Here is a 17,093-nt window from a genome sequence, read left to right on the forward strand (position 1 = left end):
ACATGCTATCGACATATGCAGTGCATCCATACAATGACATGCCACTGACATATACAGTGTATCCACACAATGACATGCCATTGACATATGCAGTGCATCCACACAATGACATGCTATTGACATATATAGTGCACCCACATAATGACATGCTATTGACACATGCAGTGTATCCACACAGTGATATGCCACTGACATATGCAGTGAATCCACAATGACATGCTATTGACATATGCAATGCATCCACATAATCCATAAAAGTGATGATGTCATTACTATGTCATCCATAGTAATGAGATGCCAGTAATAGTGAAAAGGAACTGATACATGCTATGAGTTGGATATCTCTCATACTGAAAGAAGCAAACCACAAGAGACCAAACTACACATGATTCTATTAACAGGAAATGGCCAGAAAATGGCTATTCTATAGAAACAGTACATGTGTGGTTGCCAAGGGCCAGAAGGCCGTATGTGTGACGATTAACGGTGATTATGAGAGCGCTTGGAGATTAACACTGAGTATGTGGGATCTAAAACAGGTGGTAGAAATATTTGAAAAATGGCTTTATGGAGATGATTGTGCATGTTGGCAACTTTGACAAAGCCTCATTGCTCTGTCCACTTTGGAAGAAAACGACAATGTTCTTTGGAAAAGCTAATAAACAGCTGTGTGATCTCAGGCACAGCTAACTTCTTGCCTCAGTTTCCAGGCAGTAAAATTGGGAAAAAGAAGAAGTCACTAAACATAAAGCTGCAGTAGGGCGATCGCTATGGTGTGTGGAGAGAGTGTGTAGCACAGCCTTGACTACAGGAAGAGCTTGGTAGGTGCTAGTTCTACTGAGTTTACTAAGACCCAGTGCTAATTTAACTCAGTTCAGATCTGGAGAAGGGTTTGGACTGCTCTGTGTGGAGAACACAACTAGCCTTGTGGAAATAGTTTCTGGGATCCTGAAGGTCTAGATATGAACAGAATATCTCACAGCAATCTTGGGCTTGGAGTCTCAGGCTTCCAAGACAACGCTGTCTCCTCAGGGCAGCTTTAGTCACGGAGACATCATCTTGAAGCCTGTAACATGGAAGCAGCTGGCTGTTTTCACAAAGGTCCAGCAGGTGCCTAGGTCACAGTCATTAGCATCCAGGTCCAGGCAATTTGGTGGCATGGAAGAGGGCCAGCTTGCCCAGTCTAAAGGCTTTGGAGTGATGCCTTCATGAGACCGGAGCCTCCGGAAGCTGTGGAGATGAAGGGACAAGGAAAACTACCCAGGCAAGGAGTATCTCTTGAGGAAAGTCCCAGAAGCAACAGGGAACTTGCTGAGTTGAGCTAGTGTTGCCGTGGAGAGCAGAGGGAAAGGAAACAAGGGGCAGCGTCCCCGGAGAAGTTTCGGGTGCCGCGCAGGTGGTAGGAAAAGCTCAGGTGCCCTTGCTTAGTCCTAAAGGTGCCAGGGTGCCATCCCTCCTGGATGCTGTCGCCTGGAGTATGCGTTCAACCAAAAGTGCACAACATCCAGGCTTGTGCCCGCTGAAAAACTGCCTCCCTGCTACTCAGAAGGGAATAAAAGGCACGAAGCGGTGGCCGAGAGCCCGTGCATGGATGGGGCTGGACCTCAGGAAAGGAGAGGGCTTGTAAATGTTTCATAAACTTCCCTCTGGGCTTCTGCCCTGGCTGGGAGCCCATTAATAAGCCCAGGCTGCAGAGGGGCAGGTGCTGTCTTGGTTTCTATAGCATCACCCGGGGAGGAAGCTGACAGCACCATCACCGGCCAGCTGAGGGAGGCAGGAGGGGCTGGGGCTGGCCTCCAATGCTGCTGCTGCTGCTTTCAGGACCCCCTGCGCACTGGAGTACACTTTAACTTCTCCAGCAGCTGCCAGAGAGACGGGCTGTGCTCAGTCTGAGCGTGGCTGCCCGAGACAGCGGCCACAGGCTGCTTGCTGTTCAGCCGGTAGACGGTGCAAGGGGCTGGATTCCTAACCAGCAGCCCCTCAGCTTTGCTTATTCTGGAGCAAAAAGAGAAGGGTTTCTCTTCTCGGAACACCTGGACTGGCCTTCGCCTTATTTTTGATTTTTTGAAAGTAGTTTCTCCCCGCATGAGAACTGAATTTCGGGTGTTCCTCAAGGGCAAACACAGTGCCCCCGAGCTGGAGATGAGAAAGGACAAGAGCTCCTGAGGCCGCCTGCCAAGGGCTCAGAGGTGCCCCCCACCATTCAAAATGCCGTTTAAAGCATTTGATACCTTCAAAGAAAAAATTCTGAAACCTGGGAAGGAAGGAGTGAAGAATGCCGTGGGAGATTCGCTGGGGATCTTACAAAGGTAAACGCTAAACTCAAACTTGAGGTTTATTTCTGAGTACCAACGTCTAACATATTTTGAATCGTGTTGATAAAACCGCATTTTAATGGGAAGGGGGGGGTGGGTCAGGCTAGCTGGTTTCTGGAGTTTCTTCTAGAGCCAAGGCTGTGCCTGGAGACAAAAAGATACATCAAAAAGTCCCAGGTCTTGCCTAGCATGCGCAAGTCCCGGGGTTCAGTCCTCAACTCTGGGATGCCAGGTGGGAGTGTTAACAAGTGAGAGAAAGGCTCTGTTTATCTGCACTCTGTGTGTCTGTTAAGACTAGCACTCACAGCTGGTGGTATTATACACCGTGTGGTGTGCTTGTCATCGAACCAAACAGAAACTTTGGAGGCAGTATTTCACGTTGATCCGTAGTAATGAGAGAGTTTGCCTGGAGCTGAGATAACTTGAGATGTTCACTATTGTAGTCAAATACTTTCAGTAATGTTTTTTCTTCTAGGTTTAAACACAAAATACACAATACAGAGTCTGTAAAATGGTTCTTTGTGACATTCTCAAAAAAAGAGAGGGGTTGAGATGGCAACTTAAAACATTAGGCAGAAAACTGTAGGTTGGGGCAGTGGGAAAACTCAAAGGCTGTCAGTGAATTCAAAGAGGTTTTAGTCTGTGCCCCCTATAAATATTTTAATGTAAGTTATACTCCTAATAGCAGGAGAGTTTGCTGTGTATGATAGAACTGGTGTCACGTTTTAATCTGTCCAGGCTTCAGACAACAGGGAAAGTCTTCTTAGGTTTATCTACTAGTAGTCCGTGTGTGTGCAGTAAAATTATTTTGTTTCCCGATATAGGAAATGGGAATAATAGCCTTGATATACATTGTGTGTGTTTAAATAATTACTCCTAAACCTAGCATGAAAAATGTGATTTGGCTTCTTCCTTGAACATAAATGTTAAAGCTTTAGTGCTTAAAAAGACCGCATCTAGATAACCTGGGTGAGGTCTCAGATTCTTCCTCTCTCTCGCATGTTATACCATATCTTCCTCTTGGTGCTGAGTTTGTCGCTCCGGATCAGGGTTCATCCCAGAAGAGGATGGAGTTAGCAACCTTCTTGCTTTAGTAACTAAAAACAGAAAGACTTCCCTCTGCGATGCCGGGCCATCATGTGCAGATGGAAATGCATCTCCATGATAGCCCGGGAACCAGCCAAACATGCAAAATGATTATAATATTTTCTAAAGGAGTGTTTCATCCCCTTGCTTGCTCTCTCTCCAGGTAGCATCTTATTGGGGTGGCAGTCACTTGATTATAAACGTGAAAAAAAAAAAAGCCATTACACATCACACTTTACACATCACACATTACACAGTGTCCTGGGCTTATCCAAGGGATGACAAAGAAATCTGGCAATGTCAGGAATGGAAACCCTGGCTTTGGGCCAGGGCCACCACTGGGGCCACGCCCTCTACTGAGTTTGTGAAGACTTGACATTACTTAGTCATCAGAAATGGTACCTTTGAACCCCATTGAGGCTGTTATCAGCCCATTCCTCCCATGGTTCCATTCGTCCCATGAGTGACGTAGGGCCCGATTTTGTCCTCACTTATTATACGTTGGATCTCATCAATAAGAAGAATGTTTATTTTTCCATCTTATTACAAGCATATTTAATCTGAAGCAACTTTCCACTGATTGCTTTGTTTTTGAAAATTTATCATTTATTTAGAAATAGGAAATGTCTATCTTTTTTTTTGTTTTTGTTTTTTGAGACAGGGTTTCTCTGTGGCTTTGGAGCCTGTCCTGGAACTAGCTCTAGTAGACTAGGCTGGTCTCGAACTCACAGAGATCCGTCTGCCTCTGCCTCCCAAGTGCTGGGATTAAAGGCGTGCGCCACCACCGCCTAGTCGGAAATGTCTATCTTAAGAGCTGTTTCTACCCTTTGGTTGGATGATGCACGTGGGGATAACTCTGTACCAAGTTACACAGCCTTAACTTGAAAAGGAACTGTGCATCCGAGGCTCTTTGGCCAGCGCCTGGAGCAGTGATTCTCAACCTTCTTGACGCTGTGACCCTTTAGTGCAGTTCCTCATGTTGTGGTGACCCCCAAGCATAAAATTATTTTTTGTTGTTGCTTCATAACTGTAATTTGCTATGGCTATGAATAAAAATGTAAATATCTGATATGCAACCCCCCAAAGGCTCACAACCCACAGGTTGAGAATTGTTGGTCTAGAGACTTGTACCCTAGAACAGCTAGCACAGGCTAGGTGGAGAGTACCTAGATGTATGCTGGACATTGTCATTGTTGACATAATATGGGATAGCTTTAGAATAGACAAACCAAACCCAAGATTCAGAGTGTTCATTGGTGGGCCTTAGGTAGCAATTGCTGGGAGGGACAGAATACTTGATAATAATCATACTTGAGCAGTAGTCTAGTGGACCCTCAGCTTCGCGATCTTTGCATCAGAACTATCCAAATCAGGTCTGCCACAAGTCTATAGGATGATTATATGCAAAGTGTCCTGCCAAGAATCCGGCATACAGGGGACATTTCCCCCTTTCCTTGTGGCTGCTCACATAAAACCAGGTGCTATCCTCCAAGCTTAGCAATTAAACACAGTGTTTAATTGTTTTCTGTGTGCAAGGGCATAGGGAAGGTAGAGCCCTGCCGTCCACTCCACAGGGGAAGGGAGTTACAGGCACAGTCTTTCCTAATTTTTAAGAGCCAGAGTGCCGTTTCAATGGAATTCTTGAGATGTTTTTTAAATCATGGATTGTTCCTCTTGGCTAGGGGAGTGGCCGCCAGGCAGGGAAGCCTTTGAGAGTTCTCGCATGGGGTTGATTACAGGCAGGCATCATCAGCCCTTCCTGGAGGAGAAGCGGCTGAACAACTGCTCAGCTGACGGCACAAAGATAGTTCAGAAGTGGGGAGTGAACCAAGATGCCCGCTCTTATAGTGGAGCCTTGCACTGATCCATGGATGTACGCCCTGAAACGAGCAAGCAAATTTGTTCAGCTTTGAGTGACGATGAGGGCATGATTGTTCATCTTTGAAAATACAATGATTACGGCAAGTGCATAGCATATTCCAGACGCTGTAATTTATTTAATACTGTTTAAAAATCCATGAAGAGGAAACTATGACCTTTGCAGTTTTATAGGTGAAGAAATCAAGGCACAGAGAGGTTGAGTAAGCTGTTTGAGGGCACACAGCTTAAAGTGCAGGTTGGGCTTTAAACCAGAAGTTCTATGAGAGAGGAGGGGGGCCTGGTGTGAGCTTTTGAAACCTCAAAACCGGTGACATACCTCCTCCAACAAAGCCACACCTCTTCTAACAAGGCCACACCTCCTCCAACAAGGCCACACCTCCTCCAACAAGGCCACCCCTCCTCCAACAAGGCCACACCTCCTCCAACAAGGCCACACCTCCTCCAACAAGGCCACACCTCCTAATCCTTCCCAAACAGTTCACCAACTGGGGGCTAAGCATGCAAATATCTGAGCCTTTCTCGTCCAAATACCACACCATCTCTCCAGCCCTACACATTCTGTTTTCATAGTTTTGATTGTGCCAGCTCCTGAGAACTATTTTTGGCTACACGGTCTCTTGATACTCTGATGTGCTCCATCTTCCCCCAGCATGCCAGGAGCTGGGTCTAACCTACTAGGGAGGCATGGCTTCATTCTAGAATGCATGTTGTCTTTCTTTGAGATTTTGTTAGGAAGCTCATCTGCCGCTTCCCCTCACATAGTATTATGGGTATGTTAGATAATATGGCTCTAGCAGTTAGATGGCCCTTCTTGTATCCTGGGTAAGTTGTGGGCCATGTTCTTGACTTTGGATCTTATTTAAAGTGGGGTTTTCGGTGTATGGTTTGATCATGGAAGAAATATGTCAGAACAATATTTTCTAATGTGGAACACAGTGTCTCCAAAGCTCAAAGAGGGTTGCTAGGCTCTGTGTGTCCTTAAATAGTAGCAAATGCCAAGTGAAGTAGTTTTTCCTTTACTTGGGAGGGAATGCTCTGGAATGCTCCAAATCAAGCTTGTGTGTGTGTATGTGTATGTGTATGTGTGAGTATGTGTGTGTATGTATGTGCGTGTGTGTATGTATGTGTGTGTATGTGTGTACGTGTGTGTATGTCTGAGTGTATGTGTGTATGTGTGTGCGTGTGTGTGCATGTGTGTATGTGTATGTGTGTGTATGTGTGTGCGTGTGTGTGCATGTGTGAGTGTGTGTGTATGTGTGTACATGTGTACCTATAAATCTTTAAAACATTTATTTCTCACACATGTGTTTTATGAGGCATTCAGAGTAGTTGTCATTTTTTGCTAATGAGCTCTAAAAACATGTTAGCTATTAGTTGTACTAGATCCCTGCGACATTCCACAGATGTCTCTGACTAGAAATCATCATTGATCTCATAAGATCTCACCATTGAGCTCCCTTCTAAGGATGTGCCTCAGGAAGCAGGGTCCTGATTTGAACCTTTAAGATTTGAACGCTCAGGTCCCTTTTCTAACCACAGGCAGAAACCTCTTCCTCCTTCCCTCCACTTCTCTCCCTCCTCCTGTCTCTCCCCTCCTCTCGCTCATCTGTTTTCCCTCCTCCTATATCTTTTCTCTTGTCTTCCCCTCCTCCATTTCTTTCTTCTTTTCTTCCTCCTCCCCCTCCTCTCCTCCTTCCTTTTCCCGTGTCTCCCCCACCCTCTCTCTCTTTCCTCCTCTTCCATCCCCCCTTCCTCCTCTTCATTCTTCTCCACTTTTTCCCTCCCCTTACGTCCTCTCTAGCGACCCTCTCTCCTCTCTTCCCCTCCACCCGCCCCCCTCTTCCTTTCTCATTCTTCCCATCGGCTCTCCTTCCTCCTCCTTCTCTTCCTAGCAAGCAAACTCGGGGCCTTGTTCCTGGGAAACCTGTGTCCTGTGCTAGGGCTATGCAACAGTCCTGGAGGTTTGTTGTTACTCTGCTTCCGAGACAAGGTTAACAGCCCAGGCTGGCTCTCAACCCAGCCTTCTGAGTATCTGGGTAGCAGGCTCATATGACAGGACCTACGCATAGATCTCCCTGTACTGTGGCCAAGTCCTAACCTCCTGGGCTCAGTCCTCTTCATTGGTCTTTTGAGCAGCTTCTTATTAAGAGTGTAGGCCACTGTTCCTGGCCTTATTTTCTGGTCTCAAGATTTTCTTTTATATATTATATATTTTTATATAGGCATACGTCTAATAGCTAAATTCTGTAAATTCTTCTCCTAAGTACAATGCCTTCTTCCTTCCCTCTTCCTCCTTCTCCTCCTTCATCTCGCTCAAGTGTTTCTGATGACAAAGAACTTACCTGGAACTATGCAGGTCGCTCCCGAGACTCTAGGAAAAGCAGTTTTCTTTGCAAGATCAGCATCTTAAGAGGCAGTTAAGACACTGGGCGCCTATGGATAACATTTGTTTGCTGAATTTATTTGCTCCTAGAAGTGATTTTTTTTTCTACTTTTGATAGGAAAGTGGCTTAAAAATCACTAAATATATTTTCTTCTTTTGAGTTTCAGCTGTAGGTATTCTGCAAGTCTATGGAGTGGCAATAGAGATCGGTGGGGACAGTCACAAAAGGGGAGACTCATTTGCAGCCAGGAGAGAGTGTGGACTTTATAATTCTAGGTCTTCAAAATTTGACCAAAAACTCCATTTCTTTCCAGACCAACTTCAGATTTTTAACCTCTGGAGATTAATCCAGATTGCCTAAAATACCCTCTCAGTGAACACTCCAAGGCCAAATGTGGCCGCAGATCTGCTGGTGTGTTACCAGTGGCCTCGAGGTCTTAGGATGGAAATCAGTGACGACTGCACTGAGACTCAGTTTTAAAAAAAAAATCTCACACTGGAGCAGGAAAGGGGAAACTACAGAACAGCACGGACGGACCTCCAAACCTCTGAAACTGAGGGATGTTATGGTGGACCCTAATCCAGTAGGGTTGGTGTCCTTGTCAGGAGACATTTAGAAAGACTTAAGAGACCTCGACCTGGAGGGTGTGGAGGAAAGGCCGTGTGAGGACAGCAGGGGTAGCAGTCCATCTGCAAGTCAAGAGCAGAGGCTGCAGAAGAGACCAAACTGCCCAAAAGCTCAACCTTGAACTTGCAGCTTCAAGACCTGTTACAAGATACACTTACTTACATCCCCCCGCCTCCCCGTGTGGAATTATGTCATGAACGTTCTACCAAACAGCATTCTTGCTTGCAGAGTCAAATTTGCTTCAGAATGGGTGTTGTTTGTTTGTTTGCCTTTCCCATATGTTCAGTGAGGCCTGGCTGGTCGCTGAAATGGAAGGAAGTTAAAGGCACGGACCACGACTTCACTTGAGGCACCTAACGAACCTTCCCTTTTAAAGTATATGTCTTGCTAATTGAATTATTGCTGTAGCCAAATACCTGCCAAAAGACAATACGAACGGAGGTGAGGTCAGCGTTGGCTCCCAGCCTGAAGGGACATAGCGGGGAAGGCACGGTGCCTAGAGTGGATGGTGGCTGCGGAGGTCCGAGTGTGAGGCTGGCGGTGGCTCACATCTGGGTAGACCAGGAAGCAGCGGTGGGTCGGGGAGCAGGGCTGGGTTTATAGACTGCAAGGGTTAGCTCACTTGGTGAACCTTCTACTCCACTGGGCCTTCCAAAGGTTCTTCAACTTCCCTAAATGGCACTAACATTCAGGGACGAAATGTTTGGACATATGAGCCTGTGGAGAACATTTTACATCTAAACAATGTGTGTGTGTGTGTGTGTGTGTGTGTGTGTGTGTGTGTTCACATGCACACACTCCTTTAGTTCACAGCACAGACTGGAGACGACTTACCCTCATCTCTCTTGGGACCTCGCCGTACATGTTTGCTCAAAGCTGGCACGTGAGTGGAATTTAAACACTCTTTACGTGGTCTCTGTGTTCTGCTCGCAGCATGTGAGCCATATTAAGCGATTTCCTCCCGCGTGAAAACCCTTCTCCTTGGTCCGTGGAGCCCTTGGCGTTACTGACAAGTTAACTGCTCTGAATAAGAGGCTGGTCGGAGGATCCTGAGCTTAGATGCTTACTAGACAATCGATCGTCCGTGAGGACAAGGGAAGGAGAGCCTCCCTAGTGTTGAAGGGCCCCAGCCCAGTCTGCAGTTTTCTATATTTGGAGAAACAACAATGCAGGCTGTCATCCTGGGAAGAAAGAGGATTCTCTCATCAAAAAGAGGAACCGTAGGCAAACATGGCGAGAAACCCGAGGGGTATAAACATCTATTATGGGTAATTAGTGTCCTCTGTTTCTTAAGAAAGGAATTCTTTTTTCTTGACCAAGTGTACCCCTTATCCTTTTTAGAGAGATTATTTTGGGGGCAGGAATGGATAGATTCTCACCCTGTCTCTTAGGGCTGCCAGTGTGTAGTGTGTGTGTTAACCTTCAATTCTACTCGGCGAACACTGGCGATAAAGACAAGGTCATGGCGCTTGCCCTCTGCATGTGCAGAGCCACCAGGTGGGCCCAGCTCCATCCATTCACGCACGCATGATGTGGAACACTTACACTTCACCCCCTATACTGAAGAAGGAAAAAACCCTCTCTAACTCAATGTGATAAGCATCCAGACAGAGGAGTAGAAAATCTTACAGTGGCAGGGGCTACAGAAAACGTGCTTCATGCAAAACAAATGAAACAAAAGCCAAAGCAACACATGGCATACTAGGAGAGCAGAGAGACCATCACTGAGTCAACGCTAACTCCCTTACTGACCGCAGTGTCTTAGTCTTGGTAGCGGAAAATCTCATCAGCTCTGTAATGTCTGATATTTATTGTGCAGACGAAGAAATGGAGATTCGTAATCGTCAAGGTATCTGCCTAAAGTCACAGCCAGTCCCCACATATTGGCTGTCTGGTTATTGGCAGTGTGATTTGTCTCTCAGTCTTCCTCTTTGAGAGCTTGCCTGTCTCTGCGCTTCAAATCTTACCAAAAGCCGTTGTGCAAATCATCTTCCGTATGCATTAGCAGAGAAAAGGAACTTGTTTTCGAAAGCAGCTGATTTGTTCATAATTGTGCTACTTATATCAATTTAATATTTATGAAAACCGAAAATCATACTCAGGATTATGGCCTCACAGGCTATAAATAGTTCTTCTTTGTGTTGTTGTAGGTGTATACATACTTGTGCATGTGTGCACATGCGTGTGCATGCATGTGTGTATGTGTGCGTGCATGCCAGAGTGGAGGTCGGGTTGATTTTGAGTGTACTCTTCAATTGCTATCCACTTTATTCTTTGTTTGTTTGCTTATAAATATCACTGTGTATATGTGTGCATGTGTGTGTGTGTGTGTGTGTGTGTGTGAGAGAGAGAGAGAGAGAGAGAGAGAGAGAGAGAGAGAGAGAGAGAGAGAGAGAGCATCCACGCACATGCGTGTGCTTGCCACTGTGTACGTGTGAAGTCAGGAAGGCAATCTTTAGGACTTGCTTCTCTCCTTCTATCATGGGACTTAAGATTTGAACTCAAGTCTTCAGGCTTGCCTGGCAAGGACTTTTCCCTTCTGAGGCTCTTTGTCTGCCTTATTTTTGAGGCAGAGTCTTCAATGAACCTGGAGCTCACCAATTTATCTAGGTCTCCTTTACCTCCTACCTCAGCATTGGGTTACAGACATGCACTCCAGGGCTTAGATTTTTATATGGGTGCTGGGAACCCACATTTGTGTCTCCTCATGCTTGTATGGCAAACACTTTACTAACTGAGCCATCTCTTCAGTTCCCCCCCCCCAAAAAAAAACTCTTTTCATAATTGACAGTGCTGTTTGCTCAATTACTTTTGTTGCTTTAGAACAGTGGTGCTCAGCCTTCCTGATGCTGTGACCCTTTAATACAGTTCCTCATGTTGTGGTGACCCCAACCATAAAATTATCTTCATTGCCGCTTCATATCTATAATTTTGTTACTGTTCTGAATCATAATATAAATATAATATTCAGGATATCTGATATGCAACCCCATGAGAGGGTCATGACCCACAGGTTGAGAAGAAGGTAATTATGAGGATATACCATCCCTTGAACCTACAGAAGTCAGTGAAAATTATCTGCAAGTGGATTTTTTTCCCCCTGCATATAATCTCTTACCAAGCTTCAAGTGACTTTAAAATAAATGTTTCGTGACCCAAATGGTTGGGTCATGCCATGTGGCTGTACCATTTTTCTTTCATCAGGAATACAGTACAGCATATTTATTGTTAAGGACACAGAATCGAAATCTGGGCTTGCAAACCTCATATGAAACTCTCTCCTATATAAAGGGCATGAGGGCAACACTGAGTTCGTATAAAATTTTTAAAAAAGATTTATTTATTTACTTATTATGTATATAGTGCTTATTTATTACACCTACAGTGTTCTGCCTGCATGTGTGCCGGCACACCAGAAGAGGGCGCCAGATCTCATTAGAGATGGTTGTGAGCCACCATGTAGATGCTGGGAATTGGACTCAGGACCTCTGAAAGAGCAGCCAGTGCTCTTAACCACTGAGCCATCTCTCCAGCACTGTGTTTGTATTAAATTTAAAGCCGGGCCGTGGTGGTATCCCAGTACTTGGGAGGCAGACGCAGGTGGATCTCTATGAGTTCGAAGCCAGCCTGGTCTACAAGAGCGAGTTCCAGGACAGGTTCCAAAGCTACAGCGAAACAGTCTCGAAAAACCACAAAATAAAATAAAAAAAAAGAAAGAAAGAAAGAAATTTAAGAGACTCTTTTTGTCTATAAGGTCTCACTCTGTAGTCCAGGCTGCAATCACACTTGCCATGTTCATCGGGTTTGCACTTGAGACTCTCCTGTCCCCACGCTCCAGGCTGGAATGACAGACAGGTGTACACCGCCAACTCCAGAAGGTCTGATGATCTGGTGCTATGGAAACCCGACACAATATCAGAACCTTAGTCATTTCAGCCACTATTGTCTCCTTTAATAATGATGATGGTGATAGTAACTTTTAAAATACAAGATGCGCCCTTCTGTAGGTTTTCTCTTGTTCCTTGGCAACTTCTTTTTCTTTTTTTTTCTTTTCTTTTTTTTTTGGTTTTTCGAGACAGGGTGCAACTTCTTTTTCTTTCTTTTACTTTGTGCATTTACCCGCACCTTGAATACTGGCTTTTATTCTCCATTTATTCTTTTTTTGATGCAGAAAAATCGATGGGGCCAATGAAGAAGGAGAAGATACCATTGAGCTGAATGAAGACGGAAGGCCGGTGCAGACATCCAGGCCACGGCTCCCAGTCTGTGACTGCGGCTGCTGTGGCATCCCCAAGCGGTACATCATCGCCATCATGAGTGGCCTGGGATTCTGTATTTCCTTTGGCATTCGGTGCAACCTTGGAGTGGCCATTGTGGAAATGGTCAACAACAGCACCGTCTATGTGGATGGGAAACCGGAAATTCAGGTCTGTACGGAGCTAAATAGGGAGGGTATACGTGCGTGCGTGCGTGCGGGCATGCGTACATACGTACATACATACGTACGTGCGTGCATACATGCTTGAGTGCATGCATGTGTGTGTTTATGTGTGTGACAGTTGTGTAAAGGCGAAGAGGACAATTCATTGACGTAACAAACACGTAGAGTGACAGCCTCATGCTGGGTCCTGGACATGGCGATAGGGATAGAACGCTGAATGACGCCGAGAGGGACCTTGAGCTCCAGGAGACAGACAGTCCAAGTGACAACGTGGTGTTCCAGTTAGCTAGGTCAGTATGGCTTCACTAGACTCTTGGGCTCCTGTAGGAATGAGCATACCATGATTTTGGTGTTGTGACTTTTCAGAGAAAGTGATGGCTGAACCTGACAGAGATTTGGTGGGGTAGAAAGAATATTGGAAGAAGAATGAGCACTGTCTGTAAAGGTCTGCGAGGGAGACAGATAGACAGATCATGACATGTTGGGAAGCGAGACATGGGGCTTTTTTTATGCCGTAAACCCCTTCGAACCCTGTGAACAACCCGGTGAACCACTGATCAAAGGTAATGTCTGAAATTCTTAGCCTAACAGACAAAGGATTCAAAAGGCAGGCAATTATATTAAGGTGTAGAAGAACATGTTTAAAAATCAAAATTATGGTATAGATGCACGGACTTCCTGACTAGTACATCAGATAACAGAACCTAGCAAAGCTCCTGAAGTCGCTATAATTTTAATAGGCATATAAGCAACACTTTGTGACTCTGATAACAACTATAATATAATTTGAACATGTTTCTGGCTGTCACTCATGTCACAGTAGTAAGACTGATTTTTACCATGTTTTTACACCGTGTTTATAGTTGCAGAAACTCTGAATTGCAGTCAGCAGGCAGTGAAGATAAAAACACTAACTTTTCTGTGGTTTATTAGACCCCGTGACTGCGACTTTACCACGTGACCCACTGACATGGAATTCCAGGGGAAAGGCCTGTTCTAGACATGCAAGCCAAAGAAACTCACGCAAGAATATTCTATTCCAAAGTTTTACCCTAGATATTACACAAAGCAAGAAATTATTTTGCAAAATATTTTCATGAATGCAAACTCTTATTAAAAATATTATATATTAAAATAAAAAACCCTAACTTTCCCTCCATCTAAGTTTATAGACACACTGGACTCTTCCGCATATCCCAGAATCATTACTGCCCGATGGAAAGAGGCCTGGTGAACACTCTCAGGCTGGTGGTGTCGTGTGGAAGCATTGATGTTATTCCATAGTCTGTTTTATGCACACTGGAAACGTAAACATAGTTTTATTTTAACCTAGGTAGGTAGAAGAGATGGCTCAGCCATTAAGAGCACTGCCTGCTCTTCCAAACATCCCGAGTTCAATTCCCAGCAACCATATGATGACTCACAACCATCTGTAATGATATCTGGTGCCCTCTTGAGGAAGAGACCTGGTCAGTTGTCCTCATCCACTTAGACCATGAAACCCAATATGGACAAGTTCGAGTTCAACAGAACCACCATATATGGGCTGCCCATGCATGCTTCAGCATTGCCAGGGCATAAATTTCACTTTTGAAAATAAAAGGCCTCATAAATTATGCTCATAAATTATGGGATGAATAATTGAAAATGTGTCCCTGTAGACAGCCCCATAACTGTCTGCTTCACTGAACTGAATGTGGGCACAAACTGACTGTGGGAGAGAATGGTCTTCCTCAGAGAGGCCTCTGGTGGTTCTCTGGATGCCTGTGTTTGGATTCTGTCTTAGACCTGAGTTTCCATGTTGGGGTCTGGGAAACCATGGTGTTGCTTGGCATCACTGTGCATGTGAAGCCTGGACTGTTTCTGAGCGCTGTGTGACCCCGAGGCAGGGTCATGGAGGCACTATTTCCTCAGATGAGAGCCTGGCAGTCTTATTTTTGATACCACATCTGTTAGCATCACCTAGAACAGTCTTTTGCCAAGAACTGGCTTGGTTCACGGAAAAGAGGTCTTCAGCCGGCACGCAGGCTTTCCCCTTTCTTCCTAAGAGATTGTTCTGCCGGAGCAGAGCAGCACCATGGAGATGCATTAGCCTGATTTATGCCCCAGCTGAGTCTGTCTGAGAAAGATATTCTGTTCATTGGGGGGGATGGTGGTGGAGGGGGAGGTGAGACAGGGAGAGAAGCATTCGATGCTTTTAGAAAGGAACACTGGGAGGGCTTCGGATGTGTGTCACTTACGTCCCCTCAGCCTTTTGTGAGCAAGGCTAGCTGATTAGAACTTGCCTACTGAGGCACAAATCAAAATGAGATTCTGTTAGCGTTTGTTACCTGCAAAGCCAATCGGTCGATAGAGCCCAAGAAATTAGGGCAGAGAAGAGACACTTTGATAAAAATGAAGGAGCAATGTTCCGTGGGCTCGCCAGTTTCTACGATGCTGCTTAGAAGATCTGATTAGGATGTAAACCCTGCTCTATATCATTCTGCCTGGCATCAAGAGCAGGAGTTGAGGACTAGGCATGGTGGCTTATGCCTATAATCAGCAGAAGACCAAGGCAGAGGGGCAGGATTGAGCTCAAGGCCGTCTTGAGCTAAGTAGTGAGTTTAAAGACCAACTAGGTTACAGAACAAGACCCTGTCTCAACTAACCAAAGAAGAAGGGGCGGGAAAAATCTAATCCCCAAATAGGACCTCATACAATAATAATCCACTTGATAACAAAATAACAAAAATAAAAAATAAAAAACAAAATAAAAGCCTCGCCCAAAACAGAACAGTGAATGAGCATGCTCTAGTGAGGAAAGCTGATTCATGGCAGGCTGTTCTCTCCCCCACACAGAACAAGTTAGGTATCAGCTGGGTGTGATCAGTAGGGTGACAACTGGCTCTGAACGGTTGGCATTTCTGTCTCTGTGTTTTGCTTCATGGGAAAGCATGAGTGTTTTGCACAGATATTTTTGGAAACCTCATTTGTGGGGCAGGGTAAATGCCATGGGCAGGTCAAGTCTTTCAGATACCTGTGTGACATGCTATCTACAAGTGGCGCAAGGGACGATTTAGTTGACGTGTGGACAGTCACATGTTAGTTAGTTCAACATCATGAGTTGCTGTTAATTTGCTGCTCAGTGGAAGAGTATGCACTTAGCGTAGGTGAAGCCCCAGATTCAACCCTTGGAACATCTCCCCGGCAAACTTAGAAGTTAAAGCGTTCATAGCCCTTAGTTACTGGCATATGGTAAGGGAAAAAAACAACTAAAGGCTGAGAAATTCTCAGCAACTGTTTCTCAGGACTCACGAGGCTCGCAAGGTTTCAATGATGGACTTCAGGATTGACTGATCCTTAATAAATTGATAAAGCCGGCGCTTTTATACTTAATTGACTATTAGCTCTTGGGCCTTGGAAAAGACGTCTCTGTGTCCTTCCTGGTCAGGGATCGCTGGTTGCAAACAGCAGAAGTTTAGTGAGAACAATTCATATTAACAAGGGGATGACAGATGACTCAAGTGGGATTCCCTGAGAGCGAAATACAGAAAGCAGGTTGGCTGGGGAAGTCAGTGTAGATGCGCCATTTTGGGATTAGGGATCTGAGGTCCAGGATGCCCTCTCCCAAGGGAGCAAAGGCATCTCGGGTAATTCTTGAGACAAGGATACAGTCGCTATGAGACGTAGACTATTTTACCCCTAGGGATCTGGAAAGGTCTTTGCTAAGGTCTCCAGCTTGTGGGCCCCACCGGCTCTCACCTGCTTCTCCCAACCTGCCTCAGTTTCCCACATGTCCTGACAGACTACCTTCTGTCTTTTACTATGGCTTTGCCCTGTCCCCACAACTGAATCCTGTGATCCCATGGTGTGGTTCTCTTTTCTGGTGTTTATTAGCTGTGGTAGACAGAGGGGTGTATTCTGTGATGAGGGAGACAGAATGCTGACGGAAGGAGGGTAACAGGAAGACACAAGACAGCATTTCTAGCAACCTTTTGCTGACCCTCGTGGACCTTATTATAATGGAATGAGAAGTGCTGGGCGGCCCTGCTGGTTAGAAGTTGCAGTCTGCTTTGGCCTGGTACTCTCTCCCAGCTTGCCTGGCGACATGGTTGACTGCCTTCCCCTTCTCCCCCAGAATGCGCCCTGCTCTCTACCTGACCTTATTTGGAGACTGTCCTAGGCCCGGATACCTGACTTATCTCTAGTGTGACCCTGGACGCAGTTCTCTGCAGAAGCTTTTCCCCACTGCTGCCCGTATGGTAATTAGACACTGTGCTAGGAACATTCCCATAGGACCATGCTTCTATAGATAATAGCTAAGACTGTCCTAGGAGCTTTCTGATAGGATCGTGTTGTTTAATGCAAGCCAGCGACCAT

The 17,093-nt window shown here is 45.5% G+C and overlaps 1 protein-coding gene across 1 annotated transcript in view; it reads left to right on the plus strand.

The window, feature by feature from the left end:
• Window positions 1-1,853: 1,853 nt before the first annotated feature.
• The window catches only part of Slc17a8 (solute carrier family 17 member 8), a 40,127-nt gene continuing 24,887 nt past the window's right edge, over window positions 1,854-17,093 (plus strand). Inside the window, exons 1-2 of the mRNA XM_005358191.3 lie at window positions 1,854-2,309; window positions 12,465-12,720. Coding sequence (XP_005358248.1) covers window positions 2,209-2,309; window positions 12,465-12,720 — 357 coding nt within the window. The 5' untranslated portion in view covers window positions 1,854-2,208. The remainder of the gene's footprint in view (window positions 2,310-12,464; window positions 12,721-17,093) is intronic.

This window comes from Microtus ochrogaster, chromosome 24, assembly GCF_000317375.1.
Source record: "Microtus ochrogaster isolate Prairie Vole_2 chromosome 24, MicOch1.0, whole genome shotgun sequence".
In the NCBI taxonomy this organism is placed as follows: domain Eukaryota; kingdom Metazoa; phylum Chordata; class Mammalia; order Rodentia; family Cricetidae; genus Microtus; species Microtus ochrogaster.